Raw genomic sequence first — 20,253 nt, forward strand, 5'->3', positions numbered from 1 at the left:
GAATCGAGGCTGGATTTGGAGAAATACATGTTGAATACAGCGTTGTTGGTCCTCTGACACTGTCGTGAAATTGGAGAAAAACTTTATAATGTGGGACCTTGAAGCTTTCCTGAAATCACACCGATTACAATATTGTATATATTATCACTTTGTTGACTTGATAGTAGGGAGTCACTAACTAACCGCTTTTTTAAAGAATTCTGCTCACATCATCCCGGAGGCCTCCCAGGTACACCACAGGCCCTGCGTTCGCGCCGCCTTCCGTCTCCCTCGTGGTGAAACTAAAATTATAAGTGCTATTTTCAGGGTGTTCCAGTGCAGTCGAGGGGAAACTGGGCAAGAACCGCACAGAGGCGGACCTGCGGCGCTACATCGACGAGCGCGATCGTCTGGAGAAAGAGAGGGAGGAGGTGAGGAGCAGCCTGGCCAACCTGAAGAAGGAGAGGAGGGAGACCAAAGAGGAGCTCGGCGCCTGCCAAGGTACGTCCGTGCTCCGCCGTGGTACATGACCGCCGTGGTCAGCCTTGAAGCAGGCGAGCGGGGCTGACGGACGCCCTGATGTCTCCAGATCCCAGGCAGCAGGCGTCCTTAGAAGCCCGTCTGAGGCAGAGGGAGGAGGCGTGTCGAGAGGCGGAGCGCCGCAGGGTGGAGGTGGAGCTCCGGCTGGTGGAGGTGAAAGAGAGTCTGAAGAAAGTGGAGGCAGGGCCTTTCACACTGGGAACCACACTGGACAGCAGCCTCCAGGAAGCACAGATGGTTGGTTTGCTTATTCTGATATAGAAATTCAAATCTCTTTTGTTTTCAGTCCAAATAAGGACTGCATGTTGAGATGGTAGCACCCGTCGTCCACGGAAGATATTTCTGAATTTTTTGGGGAGAAAATAAATCCTGCACAATGTACTTCTACACATTATTTCCAATTGATTTTATATATTTTCCATACATCTAGTATATGTCCATATATATTTAGCATCGTATCATATGGCTTTGTTTCTATTTGTTTACCATTCTCTTAATGGTAAACAAATTGAACAAGTGCATGTAAAAACAATTACTTTTGATGAAAAGCTCAGTTGGAAGCCACATATAAATATCCTGAAGTCAAAATTAGCCAAAAAAAGAAATACATATATATATATATATATAGGCATAATGTGTAAAATCAGATCAGTATTCGATCAAAAGTAACTCAACTTATGTAACTCCCTCATTCTTCCATATCTGAGTTATGGTGTGGAAATAATTATAAAAACAAACATTGATCCTTTTTGGCCTTTAGACGCTGATTATTATTTTGCTTCAACAAATCCTGTTTGCAAAATTAAAGACACTGAAAATACACAATATTGTCGACCTTAATACACCAACATGTTTTTTTGTATCAAATATACTTAATAATCCTTGATGCTGAAGAAACCACTTACCTGCATTTTACCCTCAGGTTAAGGCAACGACGCTGCCAAATCCCCAAGTATCATCGTCTTCATCACCTCCCCAGCCGTCCAGCAGCGGTGCAGACACGAGTTCTCCGGTCAACTCCGCCTCCTCTCTGAAAAACAGGCCGGCCTCCATCATGACCACTAAAGGCAACGTCTTGCAGAAAGCCAAGGTGAGGCTGTCGGTCTGATCACCAGGAAAAAATAAAAAAAAAACATTAAAACAAATTACTCATTATCCCTCACATGGCTTCAATTTATTTATTTATTTTTTGTAGGAATGGGAGAAGAAATCCACCACTTAGGAACTTCAAGCGGAGGATTCCTGCTGGTCGATCCATCACATCCTGCTATTGCAGGAAACCAGACTAAGACAGTTACATCCACTTCGTCCCGTCCCTGGAAACCTTGCCCTCGTCGTTAAGACTATGAAAACATGATCCCACAGAGACACGCGACCTTCAGCCACTGGACACATTCAATGACTATTAAGAGGGGAAGTTGTAGCATTTTGGCCAGTTTCAAATGCAAAAAAACCACTGATGTTTGGAGACGCCCCCCTCTACTAAATTGTCCCCTCACACTCTATAGATTGTAGCTTGGTTCATATATGCTGGTAGCCAAGATGTAAATATATTTACACCATTATTCAGCCTGTTGGCTTGTATTGCTAGCTAAAAATGCACTTTTTATTCAAATCAAATAAAAAAAATATACGGACAAAAACACTTGGGTGTGAAGTCGTTTACGAAAATGTGATCGAAAGAAAAAACCCTAACCCTACACAAAGTCATCTTTTAATGTGTGTGACAAACCGCCTGTTACACCAAACGATGAAATACATAGATTTAAAAAAAAAAAAAAACTTGCGCAGCGATAATATCAAAACACAATAAAAGAACATGTTACAAATGTTTTGGTTGCTTTAAAGAAAGTTGTTGGACTTTTACTTTAAAATACAATATTCTAATAATAAAGATATACACAGTAACATAATACTTTAACCAGCTGCACCACACACCGACTGCAGTAGAGAGGCTCTTGTTGAACTTGACTGCATCTTTAAATACAAAAAAAAAATAGACAGTAACGCGAGTATAAGGTTTCTTTTTACTCCATGTGCACCCCCAAATATATAATAAGTGTTCGTATGATATGCGCCTGTAGAGACTTTGTTTTGGAGTGTCAGTTCGCGTGTCTCCGGCGGTGAAGTTTGTAGTGATGCAGAAGCTCCCGGTGGTTCTTCTTCTGCCTGCTCTTCTTCCTCAGACCCGCCGGTCTGGGAAGATCTCCTCTGGACGGAGTCCGGCTGCTTCCTGCAAACCGAAAACACAAGAGCACGTCAGGAAAACAACCGCCAAGCCGATATGAAGCTGCATGTGCTCGAGTCCAGGTTGTCCGGCGATAAAAGAATGGGCGGAGATTTTAATCGGGGGGGGGGGGGGGTGGGGGGGATAAAAGGTTTATTGCACCGACTTGTTTCGCAGTGCGGTCCTTCATAGCCTTGACAGCGGCAGCGGAAGCTCCCCCCCGACAGGATGCAGATCCCATCGTTCATACACGGGTTGGGCTTGCACAGGTTTACGGGTTTCTTCACCTCTGAAAAAGAAAAAAACAACAACCAGAGAACAGAAAATTACCCCCGTGTTGACTCTGAATGACGAGGTGTGTTTGTTTGAATCTACATGTAGAGACGAGACGGCGATGTTTTACCTGAGCACAACATCTGCACCAGCACGTCCTCGAAGTACTTGAGATCCTCGTAAGACGGCACCGAGATCATGCGCTCCTCTGAGGCGGCGATCTGCCGCAGCCTCTCTCTCTGAACGTCTCCGATGCCGACCACGAAAACAGAAACCCCGCCGTCTCTTATCCTCTGAGCGGGCACCACGGCGTCGTCCCCGCCCGAGCCGTCCGTCACCACCACCACGGCCTTGTTGACGCCGGGCCGCGCCCCTTTGGCGACGGTCAGGACGTCCGACTGGATGTGGAGTAACGCCGTGCCCGTCGACGCCACTCCGCCCATGTATTTGGCGTCGCCCACGGCCTTGAGGATGGCGGAGCCGCTGTCGTACGCGTCCAGGCCAAAGACGGTGGCGGGTCTGCGGCCGTAGGTCACCAGGGCCACCTGGGCCACGTCGCGGTTGATGTCGAACTGAACGGTGAGGCTGCGCACGAAGCTCTGCAGGCTGCCGAAGTTGTCGCGGCCGACGCCCATCGACGCGTCCAGGGCAAAGACCAGGTCCACTGCCTGACCGAGGCAACCTGGAAAACGTGACGGCGTTCAGTTTGAAATGACGACACGCAACTCAATTCAAAATGTGATCTTTAAAAAAGCCTAGAAACTATGGAGGCTTATTAGGGCCACTGCAGAAAAAAATTTATTTGGAGGTAAAATAAAAATAAAATAAAAAAAATCCTCATGCACTTTGAGAAAAAAGTCAAAAATTAATGCCAAGATTTTCTTTTTCCAGAAAGAGAAAAAAAAATAAAATCGAGAATCAATGTGGAGATTTTTTCAGGGTCACTGAAGCAAAAAAAGAATAATATTGGAGGTAAAAATAAAAAATAAAAAATCTTCATGCACATCGCGAAACAAGTTGAAATGTTAACATTTTTATTATTTTTCTAAATACAAACTGGAGACGTCTATCTCTCATCATTTGTGAGTGGACGATGAAAAATCACATTAAATGCCTTAATTCTGACTATATAGGTTTACTTCGTATGATTTTACACAGGGTTTCCTTTTGTTTAATAATAATACATTTTATAAGCACCCGGGATCCGTGCTTCGGCCTTTCGCACGAGATGGAGCGCTGCAGGCTGCAGGCGGCACCGTCTCTTCAAAAATACTAATACTGACTGTGTTTATGAGCGAAAGCCTGAAGCACCGTTTCACCACTTCATTAAACTGGCTGCGATGCATTTTGTAGAAGCAGTGACATGCGATGGACGGACGTTTCCACTTTGTATTGAAAAAACAAAAAGAAATTTTCTCTTTTAAAAAAAGTTTCTGTTTCTACTCACAGAAACTTTTCAAAATTAAACTTTCAAGTCATAGCAACAGGACCCAGTTTTGCCTGTTTTTTTAAACTTTATTGCAGAGTTGCTATTTCCGTCCTGTAGCTGCATTTATATTCCATTTTCTCCCACAATCCAAAGACATGATCGTTAAATGATGATTTTAAAGGTGAATGTCTTTCTGTGGACGGACACTGGGATAGGCTCCTCCCTAATGACCTACCGAAAATGAAATGAATACCTCTTCCAGCCACAAGGGGGCGTGTACAACTCATTATGGAATAATGCCGCATTTTGTGATAATCTGCTGCATTTTTTAAATAACAGTAGGACTAGTAGGAAGTTTTATTGCTCAAGACTAAATCAAAATTTACTGTATTCATTGTAATGGAGAATGTTTTCGGAAGCTAGAAACTAAAGCTACACTAATTATTACTGACACAACAAATTACAGGTGCACTGAAATTTTGCAAGATATAAACACGCGCAATCTGCATTATTTCATGTAATTATTATAGATGATAAAAAGCATTAAAAACAAAAACAAACATTTATTACATAATGCGGCTCTACACACCTGTATGTTGTAACAACTGTTGCTATATGTAACAAGTTATTACATAATGCGGCGTTGTTACATAATGCGGCGCTACAAGGAGGTTAACCTGTATTGCAGCGCTGCTTACCTTGAGTGTCCACGCTGCAGATTTTGGCCTTGAGTTCGGGGATCTTGGCAGTGAGCCTGTCGGGCGCGGCGTAGGTGACAGTCCTCTGCGGATTCCCTGTGATGTTATTGAGCTGCCCCTTCAGGTCATCGGGTCCCACCCCAATCAGGAAGATCTCTCTGTCGCGTGCATATTTAGAGGGCTCCACCACCTCGTCGACGGCGGCGGTGGCGGTGAGCAGCACCACCACGCGGGGAAGGTCGTCCGTTACGTCGGCGAACATGGGTTCGCTCACGAAGCCGTGGCGCGTGACGTAGCGGAGCGCGTGGCCCGTCCGCGTCTCGCCGCCGAAAGGCTTCAGCGCCTCGACCGCCTGGAGGAGGGCCCTCAGGTTCCCGTTGTGCGCCCCGACGGCGGCCTCGACCTGAGCCTCCGCGCCGAACACCGCCAGGCCGACTTTGCTGGGGCTGTTGGAGCCGATGACGGTCTGCAGGAAGCGCTTCAGGAAGGACTTGAGGCGGAGGAAGCCTTCCAAAGTGAGAGCGTCCGAGCCCTCCAGCAGGAAGAGCAGGTCTACAGAGCAGTCCAGTGACAGCGCGGGAGCTGAGGAGAGGCGGGAGAAGTCGAGGTTAGTTTGTCCAGAGCAGGGTTTGGCGTGTTGCATTTACAGTCTCTTCAACAGGGCGGCGTGCTGACCACAGTGGGGGTCTCCTCCATAGCCGGGCGGACACAGGCAGTGGTAGCCATCCGGACCCTCTGACACACACGTTCCGCCGTTCAGACACGGCTGAGAGTCGCAGGGATCTACCGAAAAGAAAAGTTACCTCCACAAACTCAATCTGGGAATATGAGCTGGCTGGAAGAGGGTGTTACCTGGACATACAGTCCGATGACAGACGGTCTGGTGTCTCCTGTAAACCTTGTTGTACCTGTAAACAACAGCAACTGATTAGGGAGAACAAATGAGAATGATTTGCAGGCACAACATATGATTGGTCCTCTTGGACGAGTTCTCGCTCCGTTCTGTAATTACAACAGAGTAAAAAATTTTTTAACTTCATTTAAGTGTTTGTGTATTTTTGTCATATTATAAAAAAAAACAACATGAACATTTTCCTCCAAAAATCAATGAAGCAGCGACACAATATTATCACCTATACTTGAATTAATCACATTTCATCATGTGAGTGTAGAAAATAGAGCGAGTGAATCAGTAGCCTCCCTCCAACATACTTGAACTGATTCACAGCCGATGACAACGTCCCAAAGTATCAGGTCAGAGCAATAATGTTTTATTATTGGGCTTTTCAGTGTGGAATTTTCCTGTTCTACCTGTGCCTGTGACATATGATTTCAAGGTTAAATAGCAGGCAGTGTCTCAAAGCTTCCCAGTTCTGTTATGGGTCCCATATCACACAATCTTTTGAAGAATTTCACATTGGTGTCAGAGGTTCTACAACACGGTTTTCAAAGTGTATTCCTCCAAATCCATCCTTGGTCTTGCAGTCAGTCTAAAAGTGCCTCTTAGTGTCTCTACTGAGAACAGTCTGTGTCTGTCCAGTCCTCCTCCAGGTCCGTGTCAGGGAGGACAACTTTCTGATAAAGTGGTTTCCCTGGTAACCGGTGACGCTTTAGCGTCTGATAACGGATTTTAAAAACCCGACAGAATCCGTAGCCGTCCTGACGAACGCCGTTTAACAACATTTGCAATGAAGTTTCCAAGTGTCGTCGTACCTTTTCTGGATCTTAATGGATAAATGCTGTAACGAGCAGCAACGACTGACGCTAAAGGAAGCTGGTCATAACATATAAAGGATACTAGTTAATCCAAAACACCCGTACGATGTGCTCATGTTCACGGTGGATTTCATAGGCAGCAAGTAATTTCATTTTATACTGAATTAATTCAGGATATCAGTAATCTTTGTAAATTTTTATCCACCTGTGTGGGGGTCAAAGGGAGTGGCTATTTCCCCGCATGATGTCATTAAGGGAAAATTGCAAAATCGGCTGTTATGAGCATACATTTGCTAAAAATAAAAAATAAAAAAATGGAGCCAGCAAGTGAGGAAGATGAAAGATCTTCTTGACTTCTGGGTTTTCAAACACAGGCTATGGGGACACATATTGCCGTTATAAAACGAATAGAAAGTGAATCTTTTTTCATTCACAAAGACTTGCCTGTAGAATGGACACAGCGATGTGTACGGGGAATAACCCTTGGAGCCTTTCCAACACATGAAGTTCCCCTGCAGCTCTTTCACAGTCTCCACGGTCTTCCTCTCACAGGGAAAGGTTTCCACCTGACAGCCTGGGAAACACGACAGGACGGCGTCAGAGAGACAGACGATCGTGACTTTTAAAGATTTGAACGGTAGCGGCCGTCCAACCTGGCGGCGTAGCGTTGCAGACGGAGAAGGTGCTCAGTGTCGTGTACAGGCCGTTGACCGCATCGTAGAAATGCTCGACGAAGAAGACGTGACTCTCCATCGGCTCGCTGGCCAGGGCGTGCAGCTCTTCCCACCTGGAAAAACAAAGCAGCGCTTTGCGAACAACCGTGCACGTGCAATATATCTAGTATTACCGGCCACGGAGTGATTTTCCAGCCGTCGAACATACTTGGGGTAGCGCAAGCCCACAGCAAACAAGACCACGCCTGCAGCTTTGAGCTGCGAAGCCGCCTGGAGCACGTTTCCCTGAGACCTCCCGTCCGACAGCAGGATGGCAATGCGGGCCACGCTGGAGGAGTTACGGCCGCCTGGAAAACCTTTACGCAGGACATACTTCAGAGCCAGTCCGGTCTGGGTGCTGCCTCCCCTGCAGATAGTTCATTTGGGAAAGTGTTGACAAGCAGAATATCAATTATTGTTGTTGGAGACACACTAAAAGGGAGCAATTCTACTGCCAAGGAAAACCAAACATGATTTTTTTTCTGATAGATAGATAGATAGATAGATAGATAGATAGATAGATAGATAGATAGATAGATAGATAGATAGATAGATAGATAGATAGATAGATAGATAGATAGATAGATAGATAGATAGATAGATAGATAGATAGATAGATAGATAGATAGATAGATAGATAGATAGATAGAATGTCAGTGAGAGCAGGAGATAAACTTATTTTTTTTATTTCATTAGGCTTCATTTACTCAGGAGAACCACATTGAGATTAATAATCTCTTTTACAAGCGTGTCCTGGCATGAGTACATAAAACAAGTTTACAGTGTCAAAATAATACTAAAATGTTCTTAAAAGAAAAAATAAAGTACATGAAAAACAATAAAAAAGCACAGTCAGAGCAAGAGCAAAACTCTAAAAGCCACCAAATAGTTAAAAATAAATGAGCTAAAACAACAACAAGGTGAAGTTTTTGTTTCCAGGTGCTGTAAAAGGGCCCTAAACTCTCCCAACCGACAAAAAAAAAAAAAAAATCTCTTATCTACTGAGGTACTAACCAACTGTATATAGATGCTGCATGAAGTAGTGAAACAACAAGACAATATATCAAAAAGACTGAAGTCGTTCAGGAATGTGCAGATTTATGCGTTACTCTACATCCAACCACTTTGAACTGCAGCGAGAAACACCTCCTCCACCACCTGATGGCAAATTTTTAAATATAAATCAAACAAAAGTCATCAAAATAATTCACCACATGCAAACTTGGACTATTACATCAGTTTGACTTGAGGCAGTGGGAGAATTGAAACGTGGGTGGCCACGTCAGAGCGGTCAGCAAGTCATAATATTTCTTCAAATAACACGTCTGATCAGATTACGTTCTCCCTGCTGGTATTACACACTAACCCAACATCCAGTGACCAGCGGTGGCGCGCCTCTAATCTGAAATTAATTTGTTTTCCTTTCCAGCGGGGTTTAAAGTGAAGCCACCATTATGAACAGGCCGTAAACACATCAGGAGTGATGAAACCTGAGGAGAAAGTCGTGATTGAAAATCCTGATCTTGATTGATTTTTTTTTTTTTAACCCGGCAACACGTCTAGATCTAAAACGTGGCTCGTTATGAAGCTGGAACGGGGACGTCTTGATTCAAAACCTGAAGAACCACAGTTTATTCAAGTCGAGCATGCGGTTCCTAAAACTTCCAAGAACCAAAGTTATTCTAGTAAAAAAAAAATATATATAAATATTGAAAAAAACGCACAATTAAAAAGAAAAAAAAACTGAACTGAAACGAAGATGAAATAACTGAGATTGTAGAGAAAATTGATTTAACATCAAGATGCGTCTGTGGGTCTAATTCATTTTCACTTCATGTTGTAAATGCAACAGAGTTTCCTGTATTTTAAAAGAGCCGTTTGTCCTTTTGTATGTTGAATGGATTTCTTTTAATGCTTAGGAGTGTCTTCAGTCCGATGATGTGGATTTTTACACATTCAACTACAGATATCTAGCGTTCGCATGAAATTGATTGGAAAAACTTCATGCTACAGTGACATCATGAAAGTGGGACATTTTATAAGTAGGAATGGTGATTTCCGCATCTAAATCAATTTATTGAAACAAAAGCAAACAACAGTGGAGGGTATACTACAGTATAAAATGTAAATGTGTTAATTTGTTGGGACATTTCAGCACCGATCACATTTTAACGCGACATCTCTGCTGAGCTGAACCCAGAGGTTTCACTCCAGAAGATTCTCATTGAACCAGAAGATCGACTCAATCTAAGAACTGCTGTGAATTTTGCCGTTAAAAAGCCTTAGAAAGCAGCAATTAAGAGAGTTTAGAGAAGGTCATATCAAGTTCACCAGGAAAGGTTACAGGATATTTTAGATTCATCCTGAAATTTCACCCAAAAGCCAAGAATCTTTTTGTGTTTTCTGTTCATGGCGATGCAGTTTTAGCTTATTGGTGGATCAATATTAATGTTTATTCTCAAATTATTATTATTTTTTTAATCTATACTCATTTGGTCGTTCTTCTTTTTACTTTGTTTCTTTGCTTTTGTTCATGTTTGGAAATCAAGATTCATTCATATCTTTTCCTGAGTTTTTATTATAGAACACTTTGTATAAATAATTCTAAATCCTGCATCTAAAATTACAAAAAAATAATGAAAACTACCAATAGAGCTGATTAATATTAAACTTTATAATAAATTAAACCTGCAAATCTGCTGTAAAGACAAACTCAAATGGCATTTTTAAATAAAATAAATTTTTTTAAACAAATTAGAAATACTCGGGGTATTTCTTCTGCTGCACAGAGGGAAACTCACACGCCTTACAAAATTAAACTGCTCAGTTCAAATCATCCTATTCAAATATCACCAAAGCCAACACTGTAATCTCAAGGGAATTTTACAGACAAAAACACAAATATTCCACTTGAAAGGAAGAAAAACTCTGTCAGCGACCACAAGCAGTTTAGAAGAAGGATGAATGGATCTATTCGTTAAGTAGGATTAACTTTTGTCTCCGAATGCTTGTCTCACGTGTTTTTATGCTTTGATAACTTGCACAATCTTGTATGCATGTAGGACCGATCTGTCCTGCTCAAATGCTGCATATTGATGGGAAGAAAAAAATAAATCAAAAAAGCCTACCTGAAAGAAACCTTCTTCATGTACTTCTTCAGCTCCGGCTTGGTGGGGAACGAGTCCAGGGAAAACTCAAGACGTGGAGTGGAACCAAACTGAATCATGCCGACTCGCACCTGTGCAGGAGGCGCAGCGTGTTGACCGACGTGACACACAGAGGATGAGGAGGGAGAGAGAAGAAGAAGAAAAAAAAACAAAACGAACCTTGTCTGGTCCAATGGCGAGGGCTTGACAGAGTTTGATGGCGTAGTGTTTGGATCTCTCGAAGCTCCCCTTTCCCACGCTGTAGGAACCGTCCACGAGGAAGAGAACATCCATGGCCGCCGAGCACTGCATCACTTCACAAGACACAGAATGAGACGGGTGGACACAATGGAGAGAAATGGCGTGGTCCCAAACTCATCGTCTTCACTGCATCCCTGCACTGGGTTATCCAATGATGAAAGTCATCAGATAAAAAAACTTTATTTATCCCAGAGGGGCACATAAAACACAAAAGAGGCAAATAATGACCATATAAATGTAAATTTAACAGTTGTGTGCAGCAATAAATTCAAAATTTGAAATATTTAAAAAAAATCTAAAATATAGATTTCTAATAACAATAAGAACAGTATAATTACTGTAATATTTAGAATTACTAGAAGAAGAAGACGAAGAAGAAGTAGTTAAAAAATAAAATATTTCTTTAAAGAAAGAAAGAAAAAAACATAAAACAAAATAGCCAGTATCTTAAAAGCAGCAGATTTTTAGTATTGCACAGGTCAGAGTGGGTATTGCACATGAACAATATTGCACAAAAACTAAAAAATGCCAGGTTATTGTTCTTGTATATATACTTCAACATAAGAAGCCAAACCAGCTCAGCATGCGAAAAAACCCCAAACTCCATCAGTCTTTCCATGGAGGACACACTTAACACCACAGCCAAACCCTCAGCCTCTCATGTTTGCACTTGCTGGAAGCATAAATAATCGAGGGTGTTGCCTTCATGTTAGAATGTGCAGCTGATTGTTAAGAGGGCCATTAGAGGCGGGGGGTGGGGGGTGGGGTGGGGGGGGGTGAAGCCTGTCTGTCATTCATGTCGACCGTCCGTTTACATGGAAAGTCGCCTCCGCATGCAGCAGAACCTCAAAGGATTCCTCCCCGGTCCCGTCACCGCCCAACCTCACTATTTACTGTCTGTTAACCATGAAATCCAAGGTTTACTGGTGTATTTTATTGAGCGCCTGTTAGCTGACTAACAACCAATTACATACCTGTAGGTTTTATAGCTTCACAATTACAGGCCGACACGTCAGTGCCTTAATGTTTCTGTTCCAACTGTGTAGGAAATAAATGTTGCTTTCCAGAATTGCTTCAGGTGGGACTTACTTTCTCCCGCAGTGTTGATCTTCACAATGTTTTCATGGCTGGTTTGGATTTCCTGCACCGAGGCATTCTGCTGAACTGGGAGGGACACAAGGCAACGTGGAGATCAGTCAGACGTCTACAATCATTGTACCTGTAACAAGTATCCGGACCAATATAACGTCATCATAATGTGACAAAAGACGTTGGTATAACCACAAAACTGTGAGCAACAAAAATAGGAAAAGGAAAACACACTTTCTACTTCGTGTTCGGTCACGATGACTTCTTTGGGTTTACACTCCGTCTGGTGCCGTTTCAGCTTTAGAGTTTGAAACTTTCTTTTGCCACATTTTCACCACAGAAGCGGCATTCAGCTCTAATTTCACCCATCGCTCCAATGAAACCATCTTCTCTGTAAATCACCTGGTGCACTACAATTCTTCTTCCTTTTTGACCAATTCATCTCTATCTTCAGTCTGACATGCGACCATTAGTTTACTCTACTTACTCCCTTGAAATGTCTAAATACTGTAAATATTTACTTTTCAATACATTTAGTATGTCTTTACATTTTGAAATTATAAGGGTTTTACTCGTGTAGATTCTATACATTATTATTAAAAGTGTTTTCTGCACTAACCATTAGTGTTTTTGTTAATCTGGTACTAACCTGCCTCTAGTTTTCTGTCCTTTTTATTGTTTTATGTGGGATGCTGAAAACTTAATTTTCCCTTCGGATTAATAACGTATCTATCTTTTAATTTCTCCCACTACTGACTTTGCAAGCTTACCTTTGTGTATATTGTAGATATTTGAAAATAGATTTATTTTTTTTTTTATTAAAAAAAACAACCAAAAAAAACACTTCTCATAGCTTTGTGACATATATTAATGAAATGTCCCTGTAGTGCCGCAATATGTAATAATATTAAAAAAATTTAACTCATGTAATAACGCCACAGTTTGTAAGAAAATTCTTGAACGCATTTTGTAATAACTTGTTACACAGTTATCAAAAAGTTAAATGATTAAATGCACTCAGCGCCACTTACAATCTGGTTTGCGTTCTTAATAAATACTGATTGTCTTGTGACTTTAAAAATCTACCAGCCACATTGACAGCTGATCTAAAAAGTTCTACCGTCGCTATGTTGGCAGGACATGAGCAAAAGCAAAGAATGAACCATTTCTACAGGTAAAGGGCAAAAGTTATTACATAATGCACCAAATTATTACACTGTCTAAAAAAGAAAGGATGAACATCTATATTTTGTAATAACTTGCAATATGCAACAAGTTATAACAAAAAGCGTTGAAGAATTTTCTTACATGTGGCAGATTATTACAGAATGCGGCGTTATTACATAATGAGGTGAAAATTCACCACATTATTACATAATGCTGCACTACAGTCCCGCCCCCCCCGATTGGGAATAACTGGCTTAATAGACTTATAACAGAGACGTCAGACATGTGGTCAAAACCAGCCAAAAGAATTAAGACCTTGGAGAGAGTTGGAGAAAATTTTTTTATAAAAAAATGTTCTACAGAAACGGCATTAACATGAAAAACATACCCTTGGGGTCAGTTTGTGAAAACATGAATGCTTAAGGCTAAAAAAATCTAGTGTGTTTGCATAACGTCAGTGTGACGATAATAAGAAAAAGGAAAATTGCCCTTAATGTGAACACATTCACGTGATGGTTTATTAATTATTGTCGTCCAGAAGCTGGCACTGGCGAAGTGAAATCAAATGATAAATTGGACGCTCTTCCCAAAGCCAAGCGCACTCCCACCTGACCCGCTCTGCGATTTCTAATTGAGAATTTAAAGCTAATGTGAGCAGACAAGTGAGGAGCACCATTCTTCGGCTCCATTCACCGAGAGGACGTTCCTCCATTCAGGCACACGTTCGGCCCGGAGATGAGGGGAGGGGGTACGTGACCGTGCCTTGTTGCCCCTGGTAACCCCCGACAGGTCACAGAGGCATTTGTCCAGAGACGAATCACTTGAGTGATCTTAGAAAAACGCGCAGCGCCACACTATACGAATTCCACCCTCTGAAAAGCACAGTGCGTCTCTTCCAGCAGAACACATTAGGGTTTGTTTGTCCCCCGTCAACGCTGCCGTGACGCTCCAGACCATCTGCCTGGTGTAGATTTGGTGGCAACGAAACCCAGTGAAGTAATAAAGAGGCGGAGAAACCAAAGTAACGAGAAAGAAAATACAAGTTCGATGGTTTTAATTTCCGCTCCCATCATAATTTACAGACGTGGGGTAAACAGAGGATTGGGGGGGGGGGGGAATAAAGTACAGATTGACAATCGTTATTATTGTCTTAAAAGCTTTTTTTAAATATCAGCAATGACAAAATATTTGTAATTTCTCTTGTTGTGGTTTCTATCACAGGTGTGTCAAACACATTTTAGTTCAGGGGTCTCATACAGTCCAATTTCATCTTGAGCCGCCAAAATAGTGCCATGATAACCTTTAAATATAAACTTTAAAGTTTTTTCTTTGTTGTGGAGCAGAAAATAAATGATTAAAATGTCTATTTAAAAAAAGAAATAAAAAACCAAAACAATCACAACTGAAAATGACGACAGTCGCCATTTAAAGTCAAATTTAATTAAACTTTCTGGTGCAAAGTACAGAGACACTTTAACAAAATCAGAATAGAATAGAATAACTTTATGCAGAGAAATTCTTTTCAAAATAAATTTTCTAGCAGCATCACCGATATCTCAGCTCGGGTTTAAGAGATGTGTGGGACTTTGGCTCAAGTACTTTATGTTTGACACCCTTGTCACAGATCACACACAAAAAAAACAAAAAAAAAACCCAACACAATACTAAGATATGTTGCGACCTGAAAATATTACAGGTCTATTACAAAACTAATCTGTTCTAGTTGTGTGTGGATAGAAAATTAAATAATATAAATAAAAATATCCAACTCCTGGGCAAATAAAGCTGCCAAACGAAGGAGTCGTCGTGCCTGAACATGAAAACTACCCATTGGCTCTGGGGCTCTTAGAAAAAGACATCAAGCTTTATATCCTCTTATTTGACAAACGCAAAGGGGAGGTGTTCAACTCGTTACATCTACAATACTTAAAACTCATTCACCTTATCTGTACTATTGAAACATGACACGACAAAAGACTGTGATCAGAAAAGTTACTGGTTGTACTAAAATGTACTCGTTTCAGTATATGTCATCGAGGTCCAAACTTATGGAATGAGCTGAAAAGCAACTTAAGACAACCTGCCACATGATCTACATTAAAAAGAAAACTGAAGAATCAACTACTGGAGAAATATTCAGGTGGGTTACAGGCGGCTTAGCACTCACAGGGTTAAACTGCTTTCTCTCTGAACATGGGTCAATTCAAGGTAGAATATATTAATATTACATTCATGTAAATGTAGTCGTTTATTGTTTTGTATTGTGTTTATGACCATTCTTGTAGGAAAATGTTTGTTGTATATATTTTCTGTTTTTGTCATTGGAGATACGTTTGTGGTGTGTTGGACCCCAGCATGATAAACTCAGAGCTTTAGCTTTCATGATTTCGCATAATTCATGCGCAAGTCCAAATCCCTGGTTGTTTGTGTGAAATTGTAGAAAATAAATGAAATGTTATGTAGAAAAACATGGACACTATTGATATTGGAGTTCTGTGACAATGACTGCATGTTACTGCGTGCATATTCATTAATTGCAACTCGACTGCCTCTTTTGTCACTTGACTTCTCATCCTTTATCTGTTTTTCTTTTCTCTTATGCAGATATCCTCAGTTTTAGTTTTTTTTGTTGCGCAATCACGTTTATTCGTATGTATTTGTTATGATTTGTCAAATGTTGGATCGATAAACCATAGAAGGGGTGATGGGGCTCTGTTGGAGCAAAACAAATATGTTTGTCAGCATTGAATTTTGTGGGTTTTCCCCCCGAAATAATTTTGAATAAATAAATAAAAAAAATTAAATAAAAAAACAAACACTGATTTCTCTGGCAATGAAAGTTTAACCTCCACAACTTGGATTCCGTGGACAGAAGGAGCTATGTAAGATCAATAAATATCAAAGATTACATACTTAAATCTAAAGAAAGGCCTCCAATCTGACCCCTAACCCTTTCATCCTGCGCCCTAATCCCTAACATCAAACCTGCCCCGGAGTCCCCCCCGACGGTGAAAGTTTAGGGTCTTGGCAAGCAGCTTTCCCCGGGCCAGCGGGGCCCCACAGCTCTGAACAAGAAGTCCGTCTGTTCAGCCAAATGCCTCCAGCAAAATTACCGTCTATCTTTAAAGTCTGTGAAAGAAACCGAAGCAGGGAAATGAGGAACAAGATAATAAAGAAAAAAAAAAAAAGAAGAAATTCCTCTGGCTGAGGGGCTGATGTCCAATTGGCATTAATCCCTTTGTAGATATAACCAACACTCCCTTCAAATCAGAGATAAAACTTTGGATCCGCTCCCGTCTACCTGTCAAATTGAATTGGAGCGGCTGGATTATGGACTGCAGCATGTTATCTGTGTTGTCAGCACAGGACGACAGAGGGGGCGTCTTGACGAGGCGACACAGTCTGGTTTGCTCAAGTTCAAAGTCTTTAAAATGGCCAGTAGTAAATACTTAAGACGGTGCTAAAGCTGTCATTTTTGAAAACAACTCAAGAGATTATATCGCCGAGTGACTCCCCGCCTCTTCCCCTTGGGCAAATACCGATACTCCCGGGTCCACGAGTACAACTGATGATATGCTATAAAAAATAAAAAGAAATTTTGGCCGTGCCTGGAAACAAGTTGGAGTTCAAGGAGCAGGAAATTACTTTGAAGGAAAGTCTTCAGAGGAGAAGACGTGACAGCGTCGAGCAGTAAAACATCATGTAAATTGGTTTAGTTTGTCCAGAAGAGCGTCCAACACGGTGCCTCAGCCGTCTACCAGGAGGGGCCATTCGCCAGTAATATTAATCCCGACACACTGGTGCACCCTGTGATTGTGAGAAACCAAACATTCCTTGAACCGGAGCTTGCTCTAATGGCGCCGAATACCAGAGAAAAAGGCAAAACAGTAATGAAATCAATCGGCCGACCTTGAAGGAGCAGCAGCGTTAGGAGGAGGGAGAAACCGATATCAGGGTGCATGTCGGGACACCTGGAATGATAAGGAAAGAAGAGAAACGCGTTCAGCGAGAATATTAAACAGAAAGCTGCAAAACGCACAGAAGTGGAAAAATATTGGCTCTTCAAAATAAAGTTACATATACACATCTTTTCCGAGATTCTTTTCACTACAGCCATGAGGTTGAGGTTTCACATATCGTTTCCACATTTGTAATTTGTACTGTTTCCTTACAGTGGAGTGCAGGTCAAGCATTTAAAAAAAAAAAAAAAAGACAGTCTACCAAAGATTCATTTCCCAAATTTCACCCAGGTTAACGTTCTGATTTCAGGAAATAGAAGTCAGCACTCAGTAATAAATAAGCCTGACCACCCAAGCATTTTTAATCACCCTTATCATCTCAGCTCGCCTCCACAAAACATCATTCAGGAGAGAAAGATGTCGCCACAGATCAACGCACTGACTTGACACCAGCGCTTATCAGTGTTTTGTCTGGGTCACAAGCTCTTATCGCCACACGTCAACTGTTTTTTGACGCGTGCAGCTGGAAGGCGGAAGTTGGATAAAGCATGACTTAAACAACAGTTTGTACCAGAGTGTGTTAGTGGGGGTTGTCATTGTTTAGAGGGGGGATCCACTGCATGTTCAGCTGGGGAGCGGCTTCCCTAAATATGACTTCTGATTGCAAAGTGGGATTTTTACAACCTTCTGCAAACGATGTCCGATTACACGGGAAAAGCAGAAAAACTGAAAATCTATTTTTCATGTTGGGCCACTATGAGTGCTACCGTTTGTTTTTGTAATGAAACTACACACATGCTCACGAGAACAAAACACAGTAAATATTAACAATGCTTTTTGTCGTGGTCAAGAACTTCAGCGCACACTGGCTTTACCTACATTTGTTCTTGAACTGTGACTCTTTGCACCATCTTGTGGCACAGGGTGGTATTACAACTAGGATCTGCACTTTAACCATATTAGATTGGGGGCTCTTGCACATTGTCATTCTGAAACTGTACAAGAAAGCTGTTGTTTCCTTAATGATGAAACTTGTTTGAATATTGTGTTGACTTTAAAATGCCGTGCGCAGATAAACCACCAATAGAGTTAAGAATCTGGCCTCTTCTTAACCATTCTATTAGTCTCTGGCGATCTTCATCTATCAACTGTCCGTATTCTGGATGGTCATTGTTGAGGACACACGAGATGTTAAGAGACTTCAGATAAGTACTGATTAGCTCCAGCTTGTCCACATTGTTCTGCCGGTGTCGATGTTTGTGAGTTGAGGTGGGCAAAGACGACAGACGTGCCTGAAGAAAACCCTTTGTGTAGGTAAAAGCTGTGTGTTTCAGAGACGGAGATAGAATTGTGTGCAGCACGGGGCCTTTATTTAATACGAGTCTATGATATGGATCTGCGGAGCCGACACACACCGGCTGGGCTGATAAACATCACCGGGGCCCATAGATGCTCTATTTGTGCATCGCCTGGTGCGTCCTGCAGACAAGAGATTTCATTAATGTCCGGGGAGGTTACAGCTCAGAGCATGCAGGTAAGGGGGGGGGGGGGGGGCAAGCATGCGCGCACACACGCACACAAACACACACCTGTCTCAAAATTGGCTGCTTCTTCACAAGCATTCCTCTGGATCCTTCCACCCACCATCACTCCGTCTTTCCACTACCTGTCTGCCAATGAACACCTTTTCTGCTCTGTCTGCACAGGAATCATGGTTCCAGTAAAAAGGACAAACCTGTACAGATCCCCTTTGTGCTCTAAGAATGGATGACACTCTCCTATCAGTTATCATATTAAAGGAATGGTTAATTTCTTTAACAAATAGTGCAATCACATAAAAAAAAACACTTAAGACTGAGCCAGTTGCAAAGAAAGTAGCTTAATAAATGGGGACAGAATAAACCACAGATGTGCAGTCTGTTTTGGAAAGTGTGCTTCCCCTGTGTAGTCTATAATTAGTAAGGAGTGTTTGTTTTTGGACCAACTTCATAGAAAATCCACAGGTCTCCTAACCTGTACTTGGATGTCAGTCACTGAGAACCACCGCAACCTCGTTCCAGTGCGAGTCAGCTGAAATGGATCCGTTTTAAACAAAACAATAAATTTGGAAACTTTTTTTTTTTTTTTTGATTAAAAGCTCCAACACTCCTCTGGTATGCATTGAAGTCCAGACATGACTAGAAACCACACAAGATGCAGTCATGCAACAACAAACAGCAGGAAATAGAGTAGAGATGTTAGAGTCGAGGTGGATGTATTCTCACCTCGGATTTACCCGTTTATTGAGCTTTTTACTTGCAGCTCAGTCTCGTTAGATGTCCTGTCAACATCTGGACCTTCTTGCATGTGTTAAAAGGTGAGGACCTTCTGACATAGAGCAATAACTCACTCAGAAACAAAGTGCTGTTTGTCATCTTGTGTAAATACTAATTAGCAGTTGCTCAACCAGGCGCTGCGTTCAGACCTTAAAATGGGTGTGATGCAATCTGCATTGTGCGCGTGCCTTCAACATTTCTTCCAGCTGAAACGTTTTAACTCTCATCTTAGTTCCGCCAGACTATCAAAAACAAAAGTACAACAACAAATCTGCGTGCGTGTTCTTACCCAGAGCCGTGCTAATCAGTCAGCGAGAGGCGCGTTTTCTCCAGGGAGCTCCTCCACCTTGCTGCAGCTCCTGTCGGCTGTGATGAGGCTGTTTGCTCCGGACAGCAGCGGACGAGCAACCCCTCCTCCTCCTCGCCATGCCCACCTCTCATGTACCTGCACCAGTGGGCTCTAATTTTCCTCCTTTCATCTCCCAACAGAATAATGCACACTAAAAATGCCTTCAAATTGGATTCTAAGTTTATAAAAGCTCTTTTGTTTTTGTAGAATTAGAAGAAAAAATAAATAAATCACACAAGCGTTTTAAACTTTTATGTAAAACTTAAGGTCAAAGCCACTTGAACTGGTGATCACAATCAAACAAAGATAGATGCAGGACACAGAGGAATCAATACTTTTAAGAACCAAACATCTCTGCAGAACATTCAAGCTGGACCATAAAACGTAAAAAA

At 41.9% G+C, this 20,253-nt stretch overlaps 2 protein-coding genes across 2 annotated transcripts in view; one reads left to right on the plus strand and one right to left on the minus strand.

The window, feature by feature from the left end:
• afap1l2 (actin filament associated protein 1-like 2) overlaps nt 1-2,136 on the plus strand; it is a 36,907-nt gene extending 34,771 nt beyond the window's left edge. The window contains exons 16-19 of the mRNA XM_080458277.1: nt 307-480; nt 569-756; nt 1,442-1,609; nt 1,715-2,136. Coding sequence (XP_080314403.1) covers nt 307-480; nt 569-756; nt 1,442-1,609; nt 1,715-1,741 — 557 coding nt within the window. The 3' untranslated portion in view covers nt 1,742-2,136. The remainder of the gene's footprint in view (nt 1-306; nt 481-568; nt 757-1,441; nt 1,610-1,714) is intronic.
• Nucleotides 1,670-19,910, minus strand: vwa2 (von Willebrand factor A domain containing 2). The gene is made up of 14 exons (XM_080458289.1): nt 19,802-19,910; nt 17,148-17,209; nt 12,072-12,146; nt 10,902-11,035; nt 10,704-10,813; nt 7,745-7,942; nt 7,516-7,649; nt 7,307-7,436; nt 5,999-6,054; nt 5,822-5,929; nt 5,147-5,728; nt 3,150-3,701; nt 2,913-3,035; nt 1,670-2,752 (listed from the first exon to the last, which is right to left on the minus strand). The coding sequence occupies exons 2-14, from the start codon at nt 17,197-17,199 to the stop codon at nt 2,622-2,624; spliced, it is 2,385 nt and encodes a 794-aa protein (XP_080314415.1). The 5' UTR covers nt 17,200-17,209; nt 19,802-19,910; the 3' UTR covers nt 1,670-2,621.
• Between the last annotated feature and the right edge of the window lie 343 nt (nt 19,911-20,253).

The sequence above is a fragment of the Lipophrys pholis genome (genome assembly GCF_963383615.2).
Source record: "Lipophrys pholis genome assembly, chromosome: 1".
NCBI classification, from domain to species: domain Eukaryota; kingdom Metazoa; phylum Chordata; class Actinopteri; order Blenniiformes; family Blenniidae; genus Lipophrys; species Lipophrys pholis.

Coding starts and splice junctions, on each gene's coding strand:
- vwa2 (XM_080458289.1), bottom strand. CDS start 17,199: ATGCACCCTGATATCGGTTTCTCCCTCCTCCTAACGCTGCTGCTCCTT. Junction 11,036..12,071: donor GATCAACACTGCGGGAGAAA/GTAAGTCCCACC, acceptor TGTCTTGTGAAG/TGATGCAGTGCTCGGCGGCC. Junction 7,437..7,515: donor CTGCAACGCTACGCCGCCAG/GTTGGACGGCCG, acceptor CGTGTTTCCCAG/GCTGTCAGGTGGAAACCTTT.